This window comes from Micropterus salmoides, unplaced genomic scaffold (assembly GCF_014851395.1).
Source record: "Micropterus salmoides isolate LMB-PRFRI ecotype aquatic unplaced genomic scaffold, ASM1485139v1 Ms_hic_scaffold_1, whole genome shotgun sequence".
NCBI lineage: Eukaryota > Metazoa > Chordata > Actinopteri > Centrarchiformes > Centrarchidae > Micropterus > Micropterus salmoides.
This window is the reverse complement of record NW_024040040.1, coordinates 37,486,220-37,506,409: the sequence shown is the minus strand read 5'-3', so window position 1 is coordinate 37,506,409 and position 20,190 is coordinate 37,486,220. Positions and strand designations below refer to the sequence as shown.

The following is a 20,190-nucleotide window of genomic DNA, read 5'->3' as shown; positions in this document are numbered from 1 at the left end:
TTTTTCTGAGAAATGACAAGCAACTCAATAAACCTAAGAATAATACCTACATATATTCATATATCAAAATCAAATTAATGACAGAAAGAAAATAATCTAAGTACCAAATTCTGCTCACCTTGAGACTTTCCTGACCCATCAGTAAGAGAGGTAGAGGAATCCATTAAAGACAGGCATTTGTCTTGTCCAGTTTGGGGCTGCATTTTATTATTTGGTGTTGCTGTGTCAGGTCCGACAACCTATCAATACCAAACAAATGTCTTCATTAACATATTAATTTAAAATAATGATATGAGATGGTAGATTATATCTCCAATATTTGTAAATGTTCAGGAAGTGCCTTTATTACAACTCTTATTTCAAAGAGAGAATTTGCTCGTCTCATTGAAAAACAACCATCAAGGTTATGGCGGTATCTCGAGGGAGTACAATAAATGCCTGGGAAATGCTTTATGGGAATCTTGCAGTATGCCCTTGCCCTTAACTACACTAGGAGACGAGAGGGATGACTGGACAGTCCTGACAAACATCATTTCCATTTTCAATTGTATGTTCACTTCTCAAAATGAGTACTAAAAGGGAAATACACGTTTTCTAGGTGTTTAAAATCAATTCATAAACAAGTAACAGAAATATCAGTTTATATGTATCAAGTAAAGTAAAACTATAGCATATTCATATTCTGCAATTACAACAAACCTTCCTTTATTTATTGAAACCGCTTAGTATCACCTTTTACTTTTTCTTTAGCAAATTTGCAAGAACACATTTGTGCTGATATACACTCACAAAAATCTCATTTCTAATAATTGCTTATACATACAGTGAGAATCAGCTTTTCCACACAGTCAGGAGCCACACTGTGAAGGTGGGTGAGATGCAGCTGCAGGTGAATCTTGTTGCTCAAGACATCCTGGCACAGTGGGCAGCGGATCACTGGCTGCATAGAATGCTGGGACATCACATGGAGCTGCATACGGTTGGCATCTTTACTGCTGTAGTTGCAATATGGACACTGCTGAACCTAAAGAAAACAAGAGGGTATAAGTAAGTATCTTAGGAGTTGAGAAATAATGAAATCATATCCAAGAGAAAGGACATCCTGTGCAAAGTACAAATTAATCCAAGAGCAGGAATTTTGCACAAGATGTAGTCCATAGTGATTATCATTCTTGCACCACAGAGCCATTATCATAGCTGACTTTCCACTGTCTGCCTCGCTGAAGAAACAACCAGACATCACTTTTTGAAGACTAACAAGGATTTGATCAAGACATGCAAGAACCATGTCTCCAGAACTGTTAGAGGTGAAAATAACTACATATCTGCAACATTACATTGAATTTGTATGGGGCTTTCCTATTCTACACTGCCCACTCACCTCATCACATCACATTTACCTCTCCCCACCAACCCCCACGCCCACTTTAAAACAGAAAATGTAGATCAACCATCTTTCACATAATTCACTTAAGTCTCTCAACTCATGCAATTTTATTAGCAGAAAACACGATTGGCCAGAATTTCTAATCAGGGTATTACAGATGACAAAGGTGTGTACTCTCCGAAGCTACGCCCTGCCCTCATTACAGGGAGTACTCTGAACGTAGCTGCCTCCCCACCACCTGTCTTAATAGAATCCATTTCTGAAATGACTAAGTCCTCCTTCCTTGCAGGGCCCAGAACCAGACAAGCTAATACTTCATAATCTAATTTAAAAACACATATAATTTAAAGAGATGCAAAAGGGGGAAAGAAGCAGGGAGGACGCCTAAGGCTACTGCAGGTATTCTACTTGAGAACACAAAGACTAGCCCACTGTGCTTGATGCTAAAAAGCTCTGTCAGGGAGGCAATGGCGGGCTGCATTTAACCCTTTGATAGAAAGCTGGCGCCAGCAATTGCTAAATGCTTAGCTTAGCATTTCTGCTTCTTACAGTTCACAAGTATCTTCCCATCCAACAGTGACAGTGAAGGTTAGATTTCATTAGTGCTTATTTTGGGGGACCAGCCTCATTAGCTATTAGCTTTCTGTACCTAACATGTAACAATTTATTTGGAATATGAATTGCTAGATGTCCACTCTGGATAGATGCACACAAAGCTCCATAACCCACAGACGTACACACTGAGGATAAGCTAGAACACACCCTGTTTGAGTTAGGAACTACACCAGTACATCACAAGAATGTTGCTTTTCTAGTGCAATTGTACAGTTTCCTCTTGTGATTCTATAAACCTTTACCTGCTCATTGGCAGAGGTCTTCCCTTCAGCAGACTTTGGCCTTTTGGGTGGACTTTCAAGTTGTCTATCTGGCAGGAGGGAATGTTTGACCATAGCATTCGGTCCAATAACCTCTTTGGATATGGCATTCACTCCTGACAGACAGTGGAGAGAGAGGGAGAGAAAGGGAGATAGACACAGCATGTAAATAGATTAAAAATCTATGTTTTTCATTGATATATCAGTTATTATTTATGTGTATAGCTTGTATGTCTGCTTTGTATAATCTAAGTTTAGACATATTCATAATAAATATTATTTTAAAACAAAATGCATCACATTAACAATTTAAAAAACACAACAAAGCTGCAAAATTGCAAAATCTTTGCATGGACAAACAACAGACTATTTTTTTAATGGTACTTTGAGCATTGGAGCAGGCCCTATGTCACATTAAAATATAGTATCCCATAAATAAGACATACCTACTGCATGAGAAATGGGAATTAATCTAGAGCACATCAAGTATACAGAATTGACACTATAAGTGATTAAACTGAAATGTTTTACATTTTGTGGCCACGTTACATGATAAAGTGTTCAACGACTATTGATTCACATTTAATAAATAACATAAACAAGTATACCACATTAATATTCATTGAGAAATAGGTGATGATTTTAAAAATGATTTAACACCAAGACAACATAAGTATGGATACAAGCATGGACTGTATTATTCACATTCATATACACTGACGTGTTTCTGCCCTGAGGACATGTGAAATGGAGAAAACTCAGGCAGCCTCATTATCCCAGCACGACATACATTAAATGTTATGGTAATATTATACACTTCATTAGTTCATATACATTCCCCCAGCTGCCTCAACAACTTCTCTGTCTGTACAAGATTCTAAATTTTCGAGGCTTGGTCACGGCTGGTGGTACAGTAGCAGCACTACTTGTGTGTGTCTATTTGTATGCGTGCATGTAAGCGTGTGTGACGTTAACAGCAGGGCTCAATGTGGAGAGATCAGCCTCTGGTTGTATTTAGTAAATGCTGCAGCCGCTGATAAATCTTTCATTAGCCTCATCCTGAGATACAGGCCATGCAGGCCCTGCTATACTCTGCCACTGCAATTTACCCACTCGGCACAACACAAAGACACAGCAACAGCAACTCTCCCTCCCTCCCTCCCTCTCACTTGCTCTCTTTCTCCCTCTCTTCCTAAGCCCTCACCCCACTTCTCTTGCCCTCCCTCCCTCCTCTGGTCACTCAAGGCAATATGTGAGCCTCACTCTTGCGAATCAACGCTTCACGCTAGATGCACAAATGGAAAAAAAGGGAAATCAAAGCACTGATACATGGAGAGGGGGTTGAAAAAAAACATTTTGTATTTCATATTATTCCGTGGCTCGTGTTTGTATTGGGCGCATATCAATTCCTCCAGCCCGTTCATGCATTTTAATTCTGTTGCATTAAGTAGACGTTCCACTTATTTTATTTGTAATCCCCTATATCTGGAGCCTGAAATATTGGCCTGTCAAGGAAAGTGACAAGAAAGAGAGGGAGGGGGAAGAAAGGAAGAAAGAGAGAGAGGGGAGAAAAAAACCACAAGGGCACAATGTGAATTTCCAAGAACATCCGAGAATTGCTCTGCAGCTCAGAATAGCAAGGTAATCTCGTCTTCCACTGCTTGTGATGGCCCCTGCAGGGCTTGTGCGTGTGTGTCTATGTGCATGTATGTGTATATACATATTGTGTATTACGTGCTTCATGACAAGCCTCTGACACTCCATTGGCCAGATTGGTACAGCCTGGAAGCACCCGTCATATCACCTGACCTTTCCAAAGCCTCTGCCCCGCCTCCCATATTTATTATGACCATTTCTAATTTCAACTTTCAATTTTTGCCTCCGTCTTCCAGTCAATTTGCAACTAAATTACATCCCTGCAAAAGGAGATGAGGCAATTGTCAGACAAGGGGCTGCAAACACATTTACAATGCGGTGGGGGAAAAAGCCCACAGATCACCATTGATTACTGTTTGTGTAGTGTGTATGTGTGTGTGTGTGTGTGTGTGTGTGTGTGTGTGTGTGTGTGTGTGTGTGTGTGTGTGTGTGTGTGTGTGTATGTATGTATGTGTGTGCGCATGAAGCAACATGAAGATCTGTCCTTCTGGTTTAGATTCGTCTTCGACCTAGTGCTTTCATCAACACTCATGACACGCTAAGAAAAACAGTTGGTTAACCTTGAATGTTGAGATAGCAGTTCTCTCTATGGCCACTTAGGAGCTTTAAATGGAAGGCCCTGCGAGTGAATAATAAAGTTGTTTTGAGGCATAGAATTGCATTCAAAATGTCCTCCAAGGATATAATCACCTGTAACACAAAATAAAAACAATGGCTAGCACAAACCAAACACTATCTATGAATTCATGAGAGAAAATCAAAATATCCCTCTGCCTGTTGTTTTTAACTAGCTTCATATTCTTGTCCTCAATAGTACATGGATGGCTAAAATAATTAGATATAAATAATGGAAGAGAGTAGCATTGAGAGCAAGAGACTTCTCTCATTTTCCTTTGTCTCTGAGTCTGCACCCCACACTTAATGACTGTGTCCTTTTCCCTCCTCCTCCCTGTTCTTTTCCCTCCCTTCCCACCTTCCCTCCATCCTTAGGTGGGCTCCAGCAGCTGCAGCCCAGTGAAGCGGAGGGGCAGAATAAACCTGACACCACACCCCCCCACCACCAATGACAAATGTCTGCATGCAGCAGGACCTTGCTTGATTAGATAAATCAAAAGGTGATTTATGACACTCAACCCCTTTTGCATTGCAGGGGGAGAGAGCGGCACACTCACCACCCATCTTTATTTGCAACTGTCAATGGTGTTTAGGGAGCTGCGTATACACACACTCATATACAAGCAAGTGGGCGCTTAAATGGAGAGAAATACAGAGCAATGGAGAGAGAGGCAGAAAAATGTAGAAAAACAGGGAAAAAAACAAGAAAAAATGATAGAGAGGGGCAGAGAAGCCTATAGCTCTAAATACCACAGGATATTTCTGTCCCAAATTGCTCCTCAAAAAGGCAGGACGACCGACAATACCATCATAGCTAATGTTTTTCCCGGGGAGCTATTTTAGAATCTGCCCTTTTGTGTCAAAAAGGGTGAGACATTTTGAGCAAAGTGAACCAAGCCAATGAGATTTTCACACAAACAAGAATATCATTGAATCCTTATATCTCTCCAACTATGACTTCATATAAAATGAACTACATCTCGGAGCAGGCTTTCTAAACAATCAACCCTACCTATTGCAATCTTTTACTCTTTTTTCTTTTCGTTTACAAGCTGCAAAACAATTAGATTCCATTCCTGACATTTAATTTCATGAAAAATAAAAAAAACCCACAAACATAGAGCAGAGAGCAGGGGGAAAGGGCTGTCAATTAAGAAGGAGCAGGTTGGGTGGCGGCAGCTTGGATTTAGTATTCAATTTAGCAGTCCTGAGCCCTGGCAGACTGGCTAAGGTTACGGAGCAGTAAATCTAGGAGGGAGAGCTGGCCAAAATGGACCAGGGAGGGCTGGCCAGCATGATTTACTGGCCTACTGCTCTAAGGTTACACATTAGGCTGACCCCCGGTCACCTGATAACATTACAGCAACACACTCTGAACCCCAAACTCCCACTGAAGCACTCAGCAGGCCCAGATCAAGCCGGAGGGATGTAGGGGAGAGAGAGAGAGAGAGAGAGAGAGAGAGAGAGAGAGAGAGAGAGAGAGAGAGAGAGAGAGAGAGAGAGAGAGAGAGACACTAGGAAGGAGTGAGATATGGAGAGGCAGAACATAGTCAGATAGAGAGAGATGAAAAAAAGGCTGTTAAACAGCAGTGCATTGTAGTTTGTGTTTTTTTAATGACTAGCCCTCCTTTCTCTATTATCTCCAGCTTGTGTTCATATGAGAGATAAATAAGAGCATGGCCTTGTCACATTTGACAAATCATCTGAGACGTTCAACAAGCTGTCATTACACGGAAAACACACATACATGCACAAAGGAATTGCTGCAGGCTTGTAATTAAACATGCTAATGTCTTTAATATATTTTAATCTCATCTTAGAGGGACAGAAAATGAGCACAGCTCCCATCTCAAATTTGCAAGATGCATGCAAATAAAAAAGAAGAAAATATTCTGAACATGAAGAAGCTAATATGGAATATTTAACTTTTGATCTTCTTTGCATGCGATTCGATTTCGTCCCCCCCCCCCTGGCCCCTTATCTGCAAAATTCAAAATTATACACGAAATTAATACATAACATTTGACGGTAGGAACAATGAGTAATTTCTTTGCTAATTTGAAACAGGTAGAAATCTGTAATTTCCTTAGGCTGCCTGACAGGCTCATTTCCATGCTCGGGCCTTTGTTTAGTTGGTTATTTATAAGAAGTGGGCCCCTGAGCTATGGTGGCGACATGAACCATCTACACACATGGCACAAAGCTATCTGGAAGTAATCCACATTGGGGACATTTGCATGGCAAATGTAACATGGATTATAATTAATCTAAAGTGACATGGGATTATAAAAAACAATGTAAATGAAGCAAGGGAAAAAGCTCTTTCTGTCTTTCCTTGCCCCTCCCCCCTCTGTCTCTCTCTTCCCCTCTCTATCTATCTGCCCCTCTTTGTTTTAAGGATCTTGGTCTTGGAGATGAAGTGTGCAAACACACTGCTCACTTGGTCACACTGTAATCCCTTCCCAAGAGATCTCCATACGGACACACACACACACACACACACACACACACACACACACACACACACACACACACACACACACACACACACACACACACACACACACACACACACTTATACTTACACTTACACAGATCTGAACATTTCAAGCTTGCCAGAGATTTGGGGCTGCGAATGGAGATGCTAAATCTTACTACTTTAAGCTGGAAAAGAGAAAAACAAGGCCACGCCTCTGATGATAACTCTAGCATAACAAGATGCCGAGACACCAGGCTCCCTTTTGTATTTTCTAGCATTTGACTTTCTGAAACCCCCCTTTAATTCAAATGCAAAATAAAACACCAAAAACCCACCAGCAATATTATGTCTGGTTTCCTAGCCAAACTAGCAGCTGACCCCTAGGCGATTCCTAGAACAAATTATTCGCAAAAAATAAAAAGGCATACATTTCTGCTTTATTAAACAGATTTCTGACATCTGATAAACTACCCTTGGGAACACGCACATACGTAAGCACGCAAGTAGGAGGGGATCTGGACACTTTTTTGCATGTGTGCGGTGGTGTTAAATGACGCTGGCGGTAATATGCGGCGATAAATGCATGGATGGTGGTTCCCCACCAGTCCGTCAGACAGGCCTGTCAGACAGATAGAGCTAAAAGATAGATGACTAGCTAAACTAATAGGCCCCAGCCACACTCAGCTCTCCTTCTGCCTCATTGAGCCTCACATTATGGAGCCAGGTATGGCATGCTAGGAAGAGGAGGTGGAGATGGAGGGGGGGGGTAAGAGCGAAAGAGGAGGAGAGACATTAGCAGAGAGAGAAAAAATGAAAGCGAGAACCCCATGCAATGACAGAGGAGAAAAAAAGGAGGAGAGACAGACCCCATGCAATATTCATCCCCAGCCATGGATTTCCATCTCATACATAAAAAGACCATATGAATTCTTATTTGGATAAATCAAATCTAACAAAGCCAGGGCTATCCCGACCACAGCCTTACAGCAGAGGCATTATGTGCGCCCTTCCTCGCCCAAAATAACAAAAACACCAAGCCGACTTGTATAGATTGTTGCCCCTCCCCGCTTACAACATTGCCACTCTTACAAACGAATAAACAATTCTTTCTATCTTGTGCTCTTTTTCTATCCGAGGTAATTCCGGGTGATAGGGTCACAGATTGGACAACAATTAAGGGATGGATTGAGCCAGGGAAAAAAATTTAAGAGAAAGAAAAATGAAGGCAGGGTGGAGGGGAAAAAAACTAATTTAAGGGTTGCAGGGATGCGGTGCAATATTAGAAAAACATATACACAGGCCCCCCATCTAATCCTGCGCTTATGAAAAATTAATATGTCATCGGAGAGGGCACAAGAACGAGAAAAGATTAATGCAAGGCGCTTATAAATTACAAGCACGCAAACTGATTTGATTAAAAAATAATCTGGGGCCTGGACATTGCCTGGTAATATCTACAACACTCAACTTATCCCTCTCCTTTTCTCTCTGCTTTCTCTCTCTCCTTCTTTCCCACTCTCTCTTTCTCCCCCTGTCTCTCTCTTTCTCTTTTTCTCTCTCTGTCAGATGGAAACGATTAAAGCAGGTCACATGGAGGCTAGTCAGCAGCATTCACATGTTACACACACACATGCATACACATTAGAACCTTATCTGAGAAAAAGAGAGAGATGAGCGATAACTTAAAAAAGAAGGAAAGCTTACGGTTCATATGCATGTGTGTGTGTGTGTGTGTGTACAGTATGTGTATGGACTTACGATCAGTTCTCCTGCTGTCAGTCAAGTCTCGGTCAGTGGGGTTGAGCCCATGCCTGGAGGAAGAGCGAGGAGGTCTCTCACCATCCTCAGCAGTTTCTTCTGAAAATGCACAGAGTAAACAACCACATTACCCATGATGCCCTCTAAAAAACAGTATTTGCTGACTGGGGCACCAACACTCAAAATTAAACCTCCCATGGTTTATCAGATATTGTTATATCATATTAGAGTCATTTTGAAAATATTCCTGCTTGTATGTGTTCAGTTAATCCTCATAAAACCCCCTTTCTACATGTAAGTCAAGTTTACCCTATAAGTATATCTCACCAACAAATGATGCTTCCAGTGACTTGAACACATGTTCTGTTGAAAATAACCCTGCCATGCCACTTGTAGTGGCTGAAACATAATACATACATGGCCTGAAAGCAGGGAAGTTGTGTGACAACAAAATATGCCCCAGAGGGAAACTATTTCAGTCATTCTGATTCCCTCTTTACAGAAGGCACTTTTAAAAAGACATTTAAAGACGAGGCATAATAATGCTTACTCCTCCATATAGTTCCTTTTAAACATTTTTCCCCCCATTCTTCAGTATATATTGTTTGTGGTTAGAAACATTTTCATATTACAGCAAAGATGAAAATAGAAATGCTACTGTTTATATGCAAAAGCATAATTGTACGAAAAAAACGATCCATTCTACTCATTCTATTAAAATCAAAAAAAAAAAAAAAAAAGACCAATACTAACATCATTATGTAGCCTACAGCACCTGTTTGACTATCACGTCAAAGTAAAAAAGTTAAAATTAAAAACAAAATCGCATGCAGTGTGTAGATCACTACTGTACTGTATACAGATATTGTGTCTGTGTATTTCTGTATACACACACGCACAGACACACAAACCAACACACACACACGTGCAGCTCTGTACTATTAGCAGATTAGCCTGCCCATCTCTGAGAGTTCAGCCCCTTGTTTGATAATTCTGTGTATCTGCAGTGTTCTGCCAGTGGATTAAAGTGTGTGTATGTGTGTGTGTGTGTGTGTGTGTGTGTGTACAAGTGTGTATGTGTGTATATGTGTCGCCAGCGCAAGCTAACACTAATCCTAGCCAAGCCCCAGCGCTCCCTTTCATCCAGCCATCATTTGTCTCCGGCTGGGCTGATGTCACTTTGTAATGAATTTTGAGCAGTCTGAGAGAGGCCAGATAACCAGGCATGTGCACGCACACACACACACACACACACAAAAAAACATATATACACACATATAATACCCTCCTCCATCTCAGGGTAGCACACACAAATGCAATCAAAAAGAAACACTTGCACACAGGCGTCAAATCATACACACACAGTATCATATTCACACACACACAGAGCAAAACCGTTAAAAATTTCATGTCTTCTAAACGGAGGGATGGGGGGGGTGTCTCTTTTACCACAAACCCCTCACTCTGCCAAAGAATAAAAGTGGTCTGTGTCTGTGCATGTGTGTTTGTGTGAGTGTGTGTAAAAGAGCTGTGCTCATCAATCCTGCACTGCCTTAATAACCATATTTTACAACACACACACACACACACACACGCACACACACACAGTCATATTCATAGAAATCAGGCAAAGGGTGCATTGAGGTCAGCTTGCATTTGCATACAATCACTTTGGCCATTGTATGACGAGCACAAGAGGTCTGCAAAACCCCCCTCGGAAACATGATATGATTAACCCTTTCACATGCAGCGGGTGCATACACACGCACAACCGAAGATACACACACGCACACAGAAAGACACAGACAGACACACAGACTAAGTGCTGGCGCCGTTGCTTTAAGCGGCAACACATTAAGTGGACATTATATACAGCATGAAATTTTCATGGCAGATGCTGGCATGTGATTGAGGAGGAAAATTCTGGTTGCGTGTGTGTGTGTGTGTGTGTGTGTTTGTATTCATGAGCCATGTAGTATTTCTGCATTTGCACATTTGCGTATGAGTGCTGTATGCATTTTGCACATGTGTATACACAGTCTATTTCAAGGTGTATGTGTGCATCTTTGTGTGTATGTTTGTTTGTGTGTGCGTGTGAATGAGACACTGGGACTGCACTCTGCTCCTGATGTTTTATTAATACGTTGGTGACAACGGGGATGAAATATCTCCTGTCAGCCAAGAGAGCCCGGGCTGCAGAAATTGCAATTTTCACTGCTGGTGCTGCAGTGTCCATCTTTGTATTTTAATTCATCCCATCTTCGTATAGAGAGAAAGAGGAAAAATAGTGTGTGTGTGTGTGTGTGTGTGTGTGTGTGTGCGCCCGCGCCCGGTATAAATGTTGTGTGTGTAGTGGTTTTGAAAGTCCTTCACTGGTTTATCTTTTTCTCTATACTTGACTTTTGTTCGATGCCAAGGAAAAGCAAATGGCACAAATCGAACAACATGTTTCACTGAAGAGTGAGAAAAGAAGGGGAGGGAGACGGGTCAAAACAGAAATACAGAGAGAAAAAATAAGCTCCTGAAGATCTCACATACTGCAAGGTCAGGACAATGTCTCAAAAGAAAGAATAAAAAAAAAACTTCAAGAAGCGGGATGGGAAAAAAATATCAAAAACATCTTTGTCATTGTCTGCTTTCATTCCTTCACTGCACCCAGCTGTATACTGTATATAAACACATATATGTAAAATATTAGATATAGTTTCTCTTTAAGTGAAAGCAATTTTGATTGAAACATTATTATTATTATATAACATTATCGCTATCATAATAGGTAATAAGTATCATAATCTATGTTAGCTTTTAATTCATATCACAGATCAATTTAACTTTACATTTTCCCCTGGGACTTTAAATCTAAAATTGTGGGTAAACTACAAGTTAGTGATTATTATCATGCACAACATATTCAGAGAATAATCAGTATAAACTGATGTACTTACAATAAACTAAACTTTATGAGTTTATCCTTAATTTGTTAGATCTTGCTTGATATGTCTCCAAGAGATGTCTGCACATTTTATAGTAGCCTGTTAAAGCAAATTCAACTCTCCCATTCTCTTAAAAGAGGACAACAAAGGAAGGAGTATGTGGCTCTGGTGAAAGTGCCCATAGACGAGCGGCAAGTGCTTGATCTTGGCATTACGAAACCCCGGTCTTATCTAACCTCTAGGGGGCAGTCTACCTGTAGCTAGATAGGAAACAAGAGAAATGACAGACAATGAACAGAGAGAAGGAAAGTGAAGGAGGAATGAGGGTGAAGAGTGGGTGAAGAAAGAGAAAAAGAGAGAGGAAAGGAGGGATGATCATCTGGGCCTCATCAGTGGGTTTTTTTCACTCCTTTCCCCTTCTAGATCTGTGGCGAGTGTGAGTGTGTGTGTGTGTGTGTGTGTGTGTGTGTGTGTGTGTGTGTGTATTTGTGTGCGTGTGCATGCATACGGGGAATGTGTTTCCACACTGAGGACATTCCCAGACGAGCTCTTTCAATACATCAGCACAGCGTCTGCCCTCTGACTGACCCTGACAGTTACACACCACATGAGTGTGTACGGGAGCGCATGTGTGACTGTGTATGTGTGCACACATGTTTGAGTTAGTTTGTGTGGATGTGCGCCATTGATCAAGTGAGTGAGACAGTGACTGCGTGTGTTTGCATGTGCAAGAGTGTGTGTGTGTGTGTGTACACAGAAAGAGAGAGAGACAGAGGATTCTGTGGCAGGGACTCTTAACCATCAACTTAATTGCTACCAGAGGACACACAGAAAAACTCTCGCAGTCACCTTCCACTGCCTCTGTGCGTGCGCGTGCACACACACACACACACACACACACACACACACACACACACCACACACACACACACACACACACACACACACACACACACACACACACACACACACACACACACACACACACACACACACACACACACACACACACACAGGGAGTGGGTCAGGCTGTGGAGGGGTGTGATTTTGGCAGCCTGGTGGGACTCTCTTTGATGTGGGTCGGTTGGAACATTAAAGCCGGCCGGTGAGCTCGCACTAACCACAGACCCTGGGTCAGATTACCCTGCACCTAACACCAGCCTATATTTAACTGTTAGAGCGGAAGAATAATTAAGTGACTCCTGATCAAGGATCTAGCCAAATCAGCTTGGTTTTACATTTACCTATTAATTTGTAGCCAGTGTAACTAATTAGGTCCTTGGATGAATGACTCTTGTCTGTCTGAATACCTCCTGAAATCCCCAAACAGAACATATTTGGTTTACATAAATAATATGTTCTGAATTATTTCAGTGCAAAATTCAGGACAAAAATATTTCACAAATGCTTACGTTGCTTTGAAACATCACAGTCAAAAATAAAATAGAAAAACAAGACAAACAGCTAGATGTAGGGAGATAGGAAGGAAGATAAATAGAGAGATGTTTGGAAAGAAAAAATGGAAGAATAGACATATGGGAGACAGAGGCAATGGAGGATGTATTGAAAGTGTCAGCGCAGTGTGTTTGTGCGTGTGTGTGTGTGTGTGTGTGTGTGTGTGCCCTCTAGCTGTATAATGACCTGCTCTGAGACCACTCGCTCCCCTTCCCATCTCCCCCTAAGGGCCCATAACTGCCATGCCGGTCATTATGTGCCCGGTGGAGGACTCAGTCGTACAGCACACAACCACAAAGCAACGCCACACCGAGAAACTGGACACAGAGGCTCCAAAATGGCTGAATTCATTAGCTGGGCCGAACTGCCTCTAATTTGCTTCCTTAGGGCAAGGATGGTGCTCATTAAAGGGGTAAAGGAGTAAAAAAACACCCTTTTCCCCCCCATTATTGTTTATCTTAAATCATAGACACTATGAAAGAGGAGCATCAAGTGAAACAGTAATTGCTGCCAAAGAAAGTATCATGAGAAATATATGAGCATATCCTATACCTACACTGAGAAACTAATCCTGTATAGCTGTTACAACTCTATGCTACAATATTATCAGTGTGTTATATGTCTAAAAATAATAATAAAGACTAGATATGGTCTGTGTCCGGTGTATCTATGGTAGTAGTGAACCCTTGATGTTCTGCTTTACACCCATGACTGCCATGTCTCCCCCACTTAGCAAAGATGTTGACGCTGATTTCTTCCTACAACTCTGGTCATGTCCTCTGTGAGACCACGTGTGCATGTGTGTGAGTGTGTATGCGAGCAATAGGGGCCCTGTGATGTCACATTCCTGCGCCGCGCGCGTGGCTCTAGTTTGGCCTGTAGGTTTTAAAGGGGAAAGCTTTGAAACATTACACCATCCCACACAGTCACAGCCATGCACGCACACATGCACACATGCACACACGCACACACACACACGCGCACACACGCGCACACACACACACACACACACGCACACACACACAGTCAAGGGCCAGTGGTAATACTGCCATGGTAATAACCTTACAGACTTACTGATCTCCCTCCCTCCCGTTCTCTCACCCTCAAATCTTTATTTACCCTACTCTCCGTCTTTATCCCCCTTCTCTCCCCTCGTTCTCCCTGTACCTTTCCCCCCAAGTTTCAGCGCGTTTAACAAGCATTTAGATCTTAACCAGATGTTGTTAATGTAGCATGTCTAAAATACTAAACATCAACCCAGCGGAGAGGGGCTACAGCTCCTGCACAGGGCCTGGGAATAACTGACGCACACACCTGCACTCGCTCACACACACCCACCCGCCCATGAAACCCTCTGCACATAACACACATTTACTCCCACACAGTGTTCAATGTATTTCATGCACAGAGGTCCACAGCCCACATGCTAACATGTAAACACACACACACCAGCACAAGCAAACACACATGTTTCCATCCACACGCTCCAATCCACCTACACCCACCCACTTATTGCTTAAAACACATGAGAACTTATTACACCAGCAAAAAATCTATTGTTTCAGGTCGACACTGAAAGCCAGACAATGGGATTGTCACATTTAATACGCTCCTGGTGTGAATGTCAATAAGTTGAACTGACAGAATAAGCTGAAAAAATGACTTTTGTGTAAAAAAAAACCCGCTTGTATCAGCAGCTCCAAATTTGCTTTGTTGTTGTCAATTACGACTTCCTGAGACACTTCATTGTATTTTCTTTCGCTAAAATTGCCCGCTCCGCTGTCTTGCAGGCGACTAACAAAACACCTATTACTCCTTTGAAAAAAAGAAGGGAAAAAAAGAAAATCATATGAATAAACATAGCCAAGATTAAAGGCTTGCATGCCTTGCTTGCTGCGCAGACAGAAACTGTTGTTTCGTTTTAAGAGGGGTTTCATTTTCAGTGCTGTGAGCGGTGGGGGTGGTGGTGGTGGGGGGTGTTGATGTTAATGATTCTTTAATGGCAAATACAAAAGGTTTTCACATGACAAAAATATGGCTTCAAAAGGTTCACTGGTGGAAAAAAAAACTGCCGCAACACCTGTCCTTATACAATAGGCTAGCACACCTACAGTACACCTCCACACGTGTGCACACACACACACAAACACCTGCATCTTACACAACAGCCATATTGCATTTCGGCTGTTTGAATCACCTTAGGCTGAGTAGGTGAATTGAGGAGGCGGCACGGCAAGCTTACTGAGGGATTTAAGAATAATTTGAAAAGAAGATTCCTCTCCTCTGTTTCAATCCCCCCCCCCCCATCTCTTTCTCTATTTTCAGTTTTTCCTGGTCTTTTTATGATTCTTCCGTCCAATATTTGTCTAGCCCCCGATTATAAACATCTGGCCGATGGGGCAGTCTGCACAGCAGCAGCCACAAAACACACACACACACACACACAGTGAGTCAGACACGTAGTGGAAATATCACACACGCTCGCCAACGTGACCCTGTCAGGTCCAGACCGGAGGACAGAGGGAGGGAGAAACAGAAGGAGAGAGTTGGACCAGACAGAGACAGAGACAGAGAGAGAACTAGGAGCTGAGGGTTAATGGCCTTCCCATCTCTGTGATAAGAATTCATTCTGTTCTATTACCAGCACTTATCTACAGAGGCTGCTGTCTTTCCCCTCTCTCTCCCTCAAAAACACACACACACACACACACACACACACACACAGGCACACAGAGAGACACACACGCTCACACAGCGAGGGTCCGAGATCGATAGATGAACCTAATGAAGAAAGCAGCTGTTTCTCGGCATACCTGCTCAACTCTATCAGCCCAACAAGATCTCCCTGCCGCATTCAACTGTCTATCTATCCATCCATTTATCTATCCACCTATCCATCTGCCCATCTATTTTTATATCTTTTCACACTGCTTTCCATCCATATACCTATCCTATCTGTTCCTCAGTGCCTTCATTTATCCCTCTTATCTGTCCATCCATCACTACACTGGTAAACAAAGATACCAGTAGGATGGATATAGTTTCCAATTGACCAGACTGGTACTTGTCATTTATTCAAGGTTTATTTATTTTCCGAGAACTAATACGAGGCAGAGTATCAGGGAATCTAATAAAATGGCTGCCATGGTTTAAGAGAATGGCTGCGTGTCTGTGTGTGTGTATGTGTCTATGCTTAAAATAGGCCTGTGACGGGCAGTGGCCAAATGGATAATGCTTAAACAGATCTTTATCCTATTGGGCTACTGTCCCGTTTTTAGCTGCATAGAAACCATCTGCTTTCAGAGCCACCAAAAACAAGAGTGTAATCCTGGATGGAAATCAAAGAAAACATTTAAGTAGACAGAAAGGACAGATAAAAATACAGTTATAGGATCATGAAAATTTGTGTTGTCTTTTAGTTTTGTTGTTTTAAAAAAAAAATTGGTGTGCAGTTTTCCATTGAGATTAAGCATAACACAAATGTGTATGATGATCTGAAGAATTACACCTTTATAATATTTCAAAATATAAATATGACTTCCATGTACGCTACATTCAAAATGTCATTTTTTAGCCAGGATAACTGTGAAAATTACACATAAAGAAATGTGACAAAAAATTACTAGAGGTTTGTATTCATTCTGTTCATTTTCAATGCTTTTCTATGACTACATTCCTTATTGATGGGGGTTTCAGTTGAGTCTAGAGCAACGCCACATAGCTGCCATTAGCACATAACAATTTCATATACTGACAATAAGTCCATGTGGCACGTCTTTTGCCATAGAAGTGTGGGCAAAAAAAAATGTGTGCATCATCAATTATTATGTGTTGAGGTTAGGGAGGATGGCAGGACTCCTCAACATTAGAAGAATAGAGTCACGGAAGAAAAAGAAAAATATCTTCAAGCCCCAAATATTCATTATGTTGCTCAGAATCATCTCCAAAATGACCACATGGAACCTGTAATACACAGGCACATATGTTCACATGCAACACACACACATAAATACATAGACCTGGGGCAACTGCCCTGGAGATGGTATTTGCAGACAGTTACAAATAAGGAGTGTTGGATTTCCTCTGACTTTCTCAAAAACATGCAAAAAATGTCCATTTCATTACTGGCTAAACAATGTCATATGGGCCCCCACTGGCCCTAATAGAAGTAGACAAAGACAGAGCAGCACACATATGCTTCGAATAAATCAGATTACTGAGGGAGAGTAGGGGAGAGAGAGAAGAGTGAGAGAAAGAGGGAAAGAAAGAGAGACACCGCCAGACACTTAGAGGATTGACAATATTCCCTTCTCTTGCTACCTCCACCCCTCCCTTTTCTCCTTCTCTTCACTTTCTTACCCCCCCCCCCAAAACGGGATCTGTTTTAGATTTGAGCCAGTGCTAGAGCCATATCTCTACCTTATCTCTGCTAGCCGTCAGAAAACAGAAAGCTCCGTGTTTCCATGCATTAGACTCCCGGCCCCTGACACGCAACTTGAAAATCTCACAGCCCCTCAAAATGTTGAGAAGGAAAATAAAACAGCATAGATATCATTTAATCAAATGAAATGCAGGTTACCAGGTTGCATTCATATCATTTTTTGGAGTGCGTTCTGATACAGTATTGTATCAAAGAAAATGTCAACCGTGAAAATTATGGAAATGCATTTTGGCATTGTGACAATAAATGTCACCTAAAATCCCTCGAAATGAGATCACTCTTTGGGAGCCACAAAGCGTCATTAACTGTATTTGAAAAGCCATCAGAATTTGAGGGACTGTGACATTTTTTACCCACTGACCACCTCTGGGTATCGACCCCCATGAAGATATCCCGTTGTGTTTTTGGCTCCAATTATGCCAGAGCTCTTCTCTGATGACTGTAAAGGGAAGTATTGATTCTCCTTAAAGTTGTAACAAAAGCGTAGACAGGGTGGGGAATATGTTAACAATTTGAAGAAAAAGGAAAAATCTATATTCAAATGACTCCTTATATTGATTTATAATTAAGTCTTAATTGCGGCTAGGCTTGGACTTTTAAACTGCCCTGTGACGTTGGCCGGGGAAAGAAGATAGGGGAACATTATTGATACACTTTAACAGTGGTGGTCGCCCAGACATTGATTCAGCCGTTTTGCGGTGCCGTTGGCATGCTCTGAGGATCTAAATGCACGTGTGTTTGAGGAAGTGCACATAAACAGACTCCACTGAGAATAGATGCACATACACCTTCATGCACAAACAAATACCCACACCTAAGAGAACTAACACAGCATAATTAACCTTCATCTAGGAGAAGTCAGAGCTGCCTTATCTGCAAACTTGACTGTGCATATGTGTTTGTGTTTGTGCGTGTGTGTGTGTGTGTGTGTGCCTGTCAGAAGGTGTGCGCGTGAGCTTGCATGTGGATTTTTTACATCCCACTGCATTTATTTGTGTGTTTGTCTCTTCTGGTGCTTCATCCCATGTGGCAATGTGTGAGTGTGATGTTCACGTTCAAATCTGTGTGTGTATTTGTCCCCACGGGCCTAATCAGGTATCAGATACCTTTTGTTTTGGGAGCTCATTGATGGATGAAATCTTTATCTGTGCTATTGATCAGGAGGGCTCGGGTCCTAAACTGTCTGTCTAGCTGCCTGCCTGCTCCAGCTCTAACAAGATTGCCAGGGCCGAGTATATCAGTTAACATTTAATCAATGGCAGCTTAAGACACTGGGGCTAGGGGAAAGAAGCCCACCGCTTCAGCCCCCTGCCCCAAACCATTACCCAGGATTGAAGGGGAACTATACTTGCACGTGTGTGTGGGTTCCAGATGATTACAAGGGATTGGGTCTGGTTGATCACATGTCTTCAGGGGACAGAGGTGTGTGTATGAGAGTGTTTGTGCCTCAGTGTTTACAGGCATGCAAGTGCTGGCTTGTCAATACATGGGGGTATGCGCTACGCTGCCCGTGCTGCACTGAAGAAAATAGGAAAACTGAATGAAGTGACTGATGGGTTAGAAAAAATGCCATTCAAATCAAGTGAAGGCTTCAAATTGAACACGCCTGTGTGAAAATACACACACACTGCAGTGGAGAGATATGACATATCAGGCAAAGCGTGATTTTTTTTTTCTGCCTCGCTTGCAAAAAGCCCCCTGATGGTAAAATGCAAAAAAAAGAAGAGTCAGCAAAAAAGAAATATGATCTGTTAGACTTTTTTTCCTTGCTTTTCATTTTACCATCAGCTCATCTTACTGTAAACGAAACCCCATCAGATCTAAGAGGCAGATCCTTCGTCTCCCATCTCCAATTTTTCCTTTAATTTTCTTATTCATGCAATCGCTGGACCTCATCATCATCAAATCTCATTTTGAGAGGATTAAAGATGTACTTACTGTATTTGCCTATTCACTGTGTGCGTGTGTGTGTGTGTGTGTGTGCAAGGTTCAGAATGAGTATGTCGGTGCGTTTGTGTGCGTTTGTGTGCGTTTGTCAGGGGATTTCTCTGACAGGGGAAGCCCCTCTCACGTCCCTGCCTTTCGTCCAAAGCCTGGGAGATTCCCACCACCAAAAATCAATGTGCATGTGAGCATATGTGTGCCTGTGTGTGTGTCAAGGTTTTGTAAGACAAATCTCTCCAGCGTGCACCGCTTTAGTGCTATTGAACCAGGCTTCGATCACTCGGCCACTGTGAATAATGCAAGGGAGGCTACTGCTCACTTACAGCACAGGATGCTCGCATGTGCGCGTGTGTGTGTGTGTGTGTGTGTGTGACAGGATGGTCCTTTTTTCTTCTTGAAAATGCAACAGGGCAGTTCTTCGACGTTCCTCCACTTGGCCCTCTTAATCCCATGTCAGATACAGGAACTCCCACATTGATACTGTCTCTTTGAGTGTGTGCGCCACATGTGTGTTAGCGCAAGTGTGTATATGCTGGAGGCTTCTACAGTAGACAGGAAGAGATTAACTCAAGCAGACAGGTCAGGCCTGCACTTTGACACACCCTGACTCATTACATACAGCCAGCACAGTGGAATATTGTAATTAA

At 42.1% G+C, this 20,190-nt stretch overlaps 1 protein-coding gene across 3 annotated transcripts in view; it reads right to left on the bottom strand.

The window, feature by feature from the left end:
- The window catches only part of zfhx4 (zinc finger homeobox 4), an 81,333-nt gene that overhangs the window by 10,340 nt on the left and 50,803 nt on the right, over window positions 1-20,190 (bottom strand). For all 3 annotated transcript variants that reach the window (XM_038726083.1, XM_038726103.1, XM_038726094.1), the window contains exons 7-10: window positions 8,771-8,869; window positions 2,245-2,378; window positions 824-1,024; window positions 119-239 (exon numbers count right to left, since the gene is read on the bottom strand). In XM_038726083.1, the coding sequence (XP_038582011.1) occupies window positions 119-239; window positions 824-1,024; window positions 2,245-2,378; window positions 8,771-8,869 (555 nt within the window). The remainder of the gene's footprint in view (window positions 1-118; window positions 240-823; window positions 1,025-2,244; window positions 2,379-8,770; window positions 8,870-20,190) is intronic.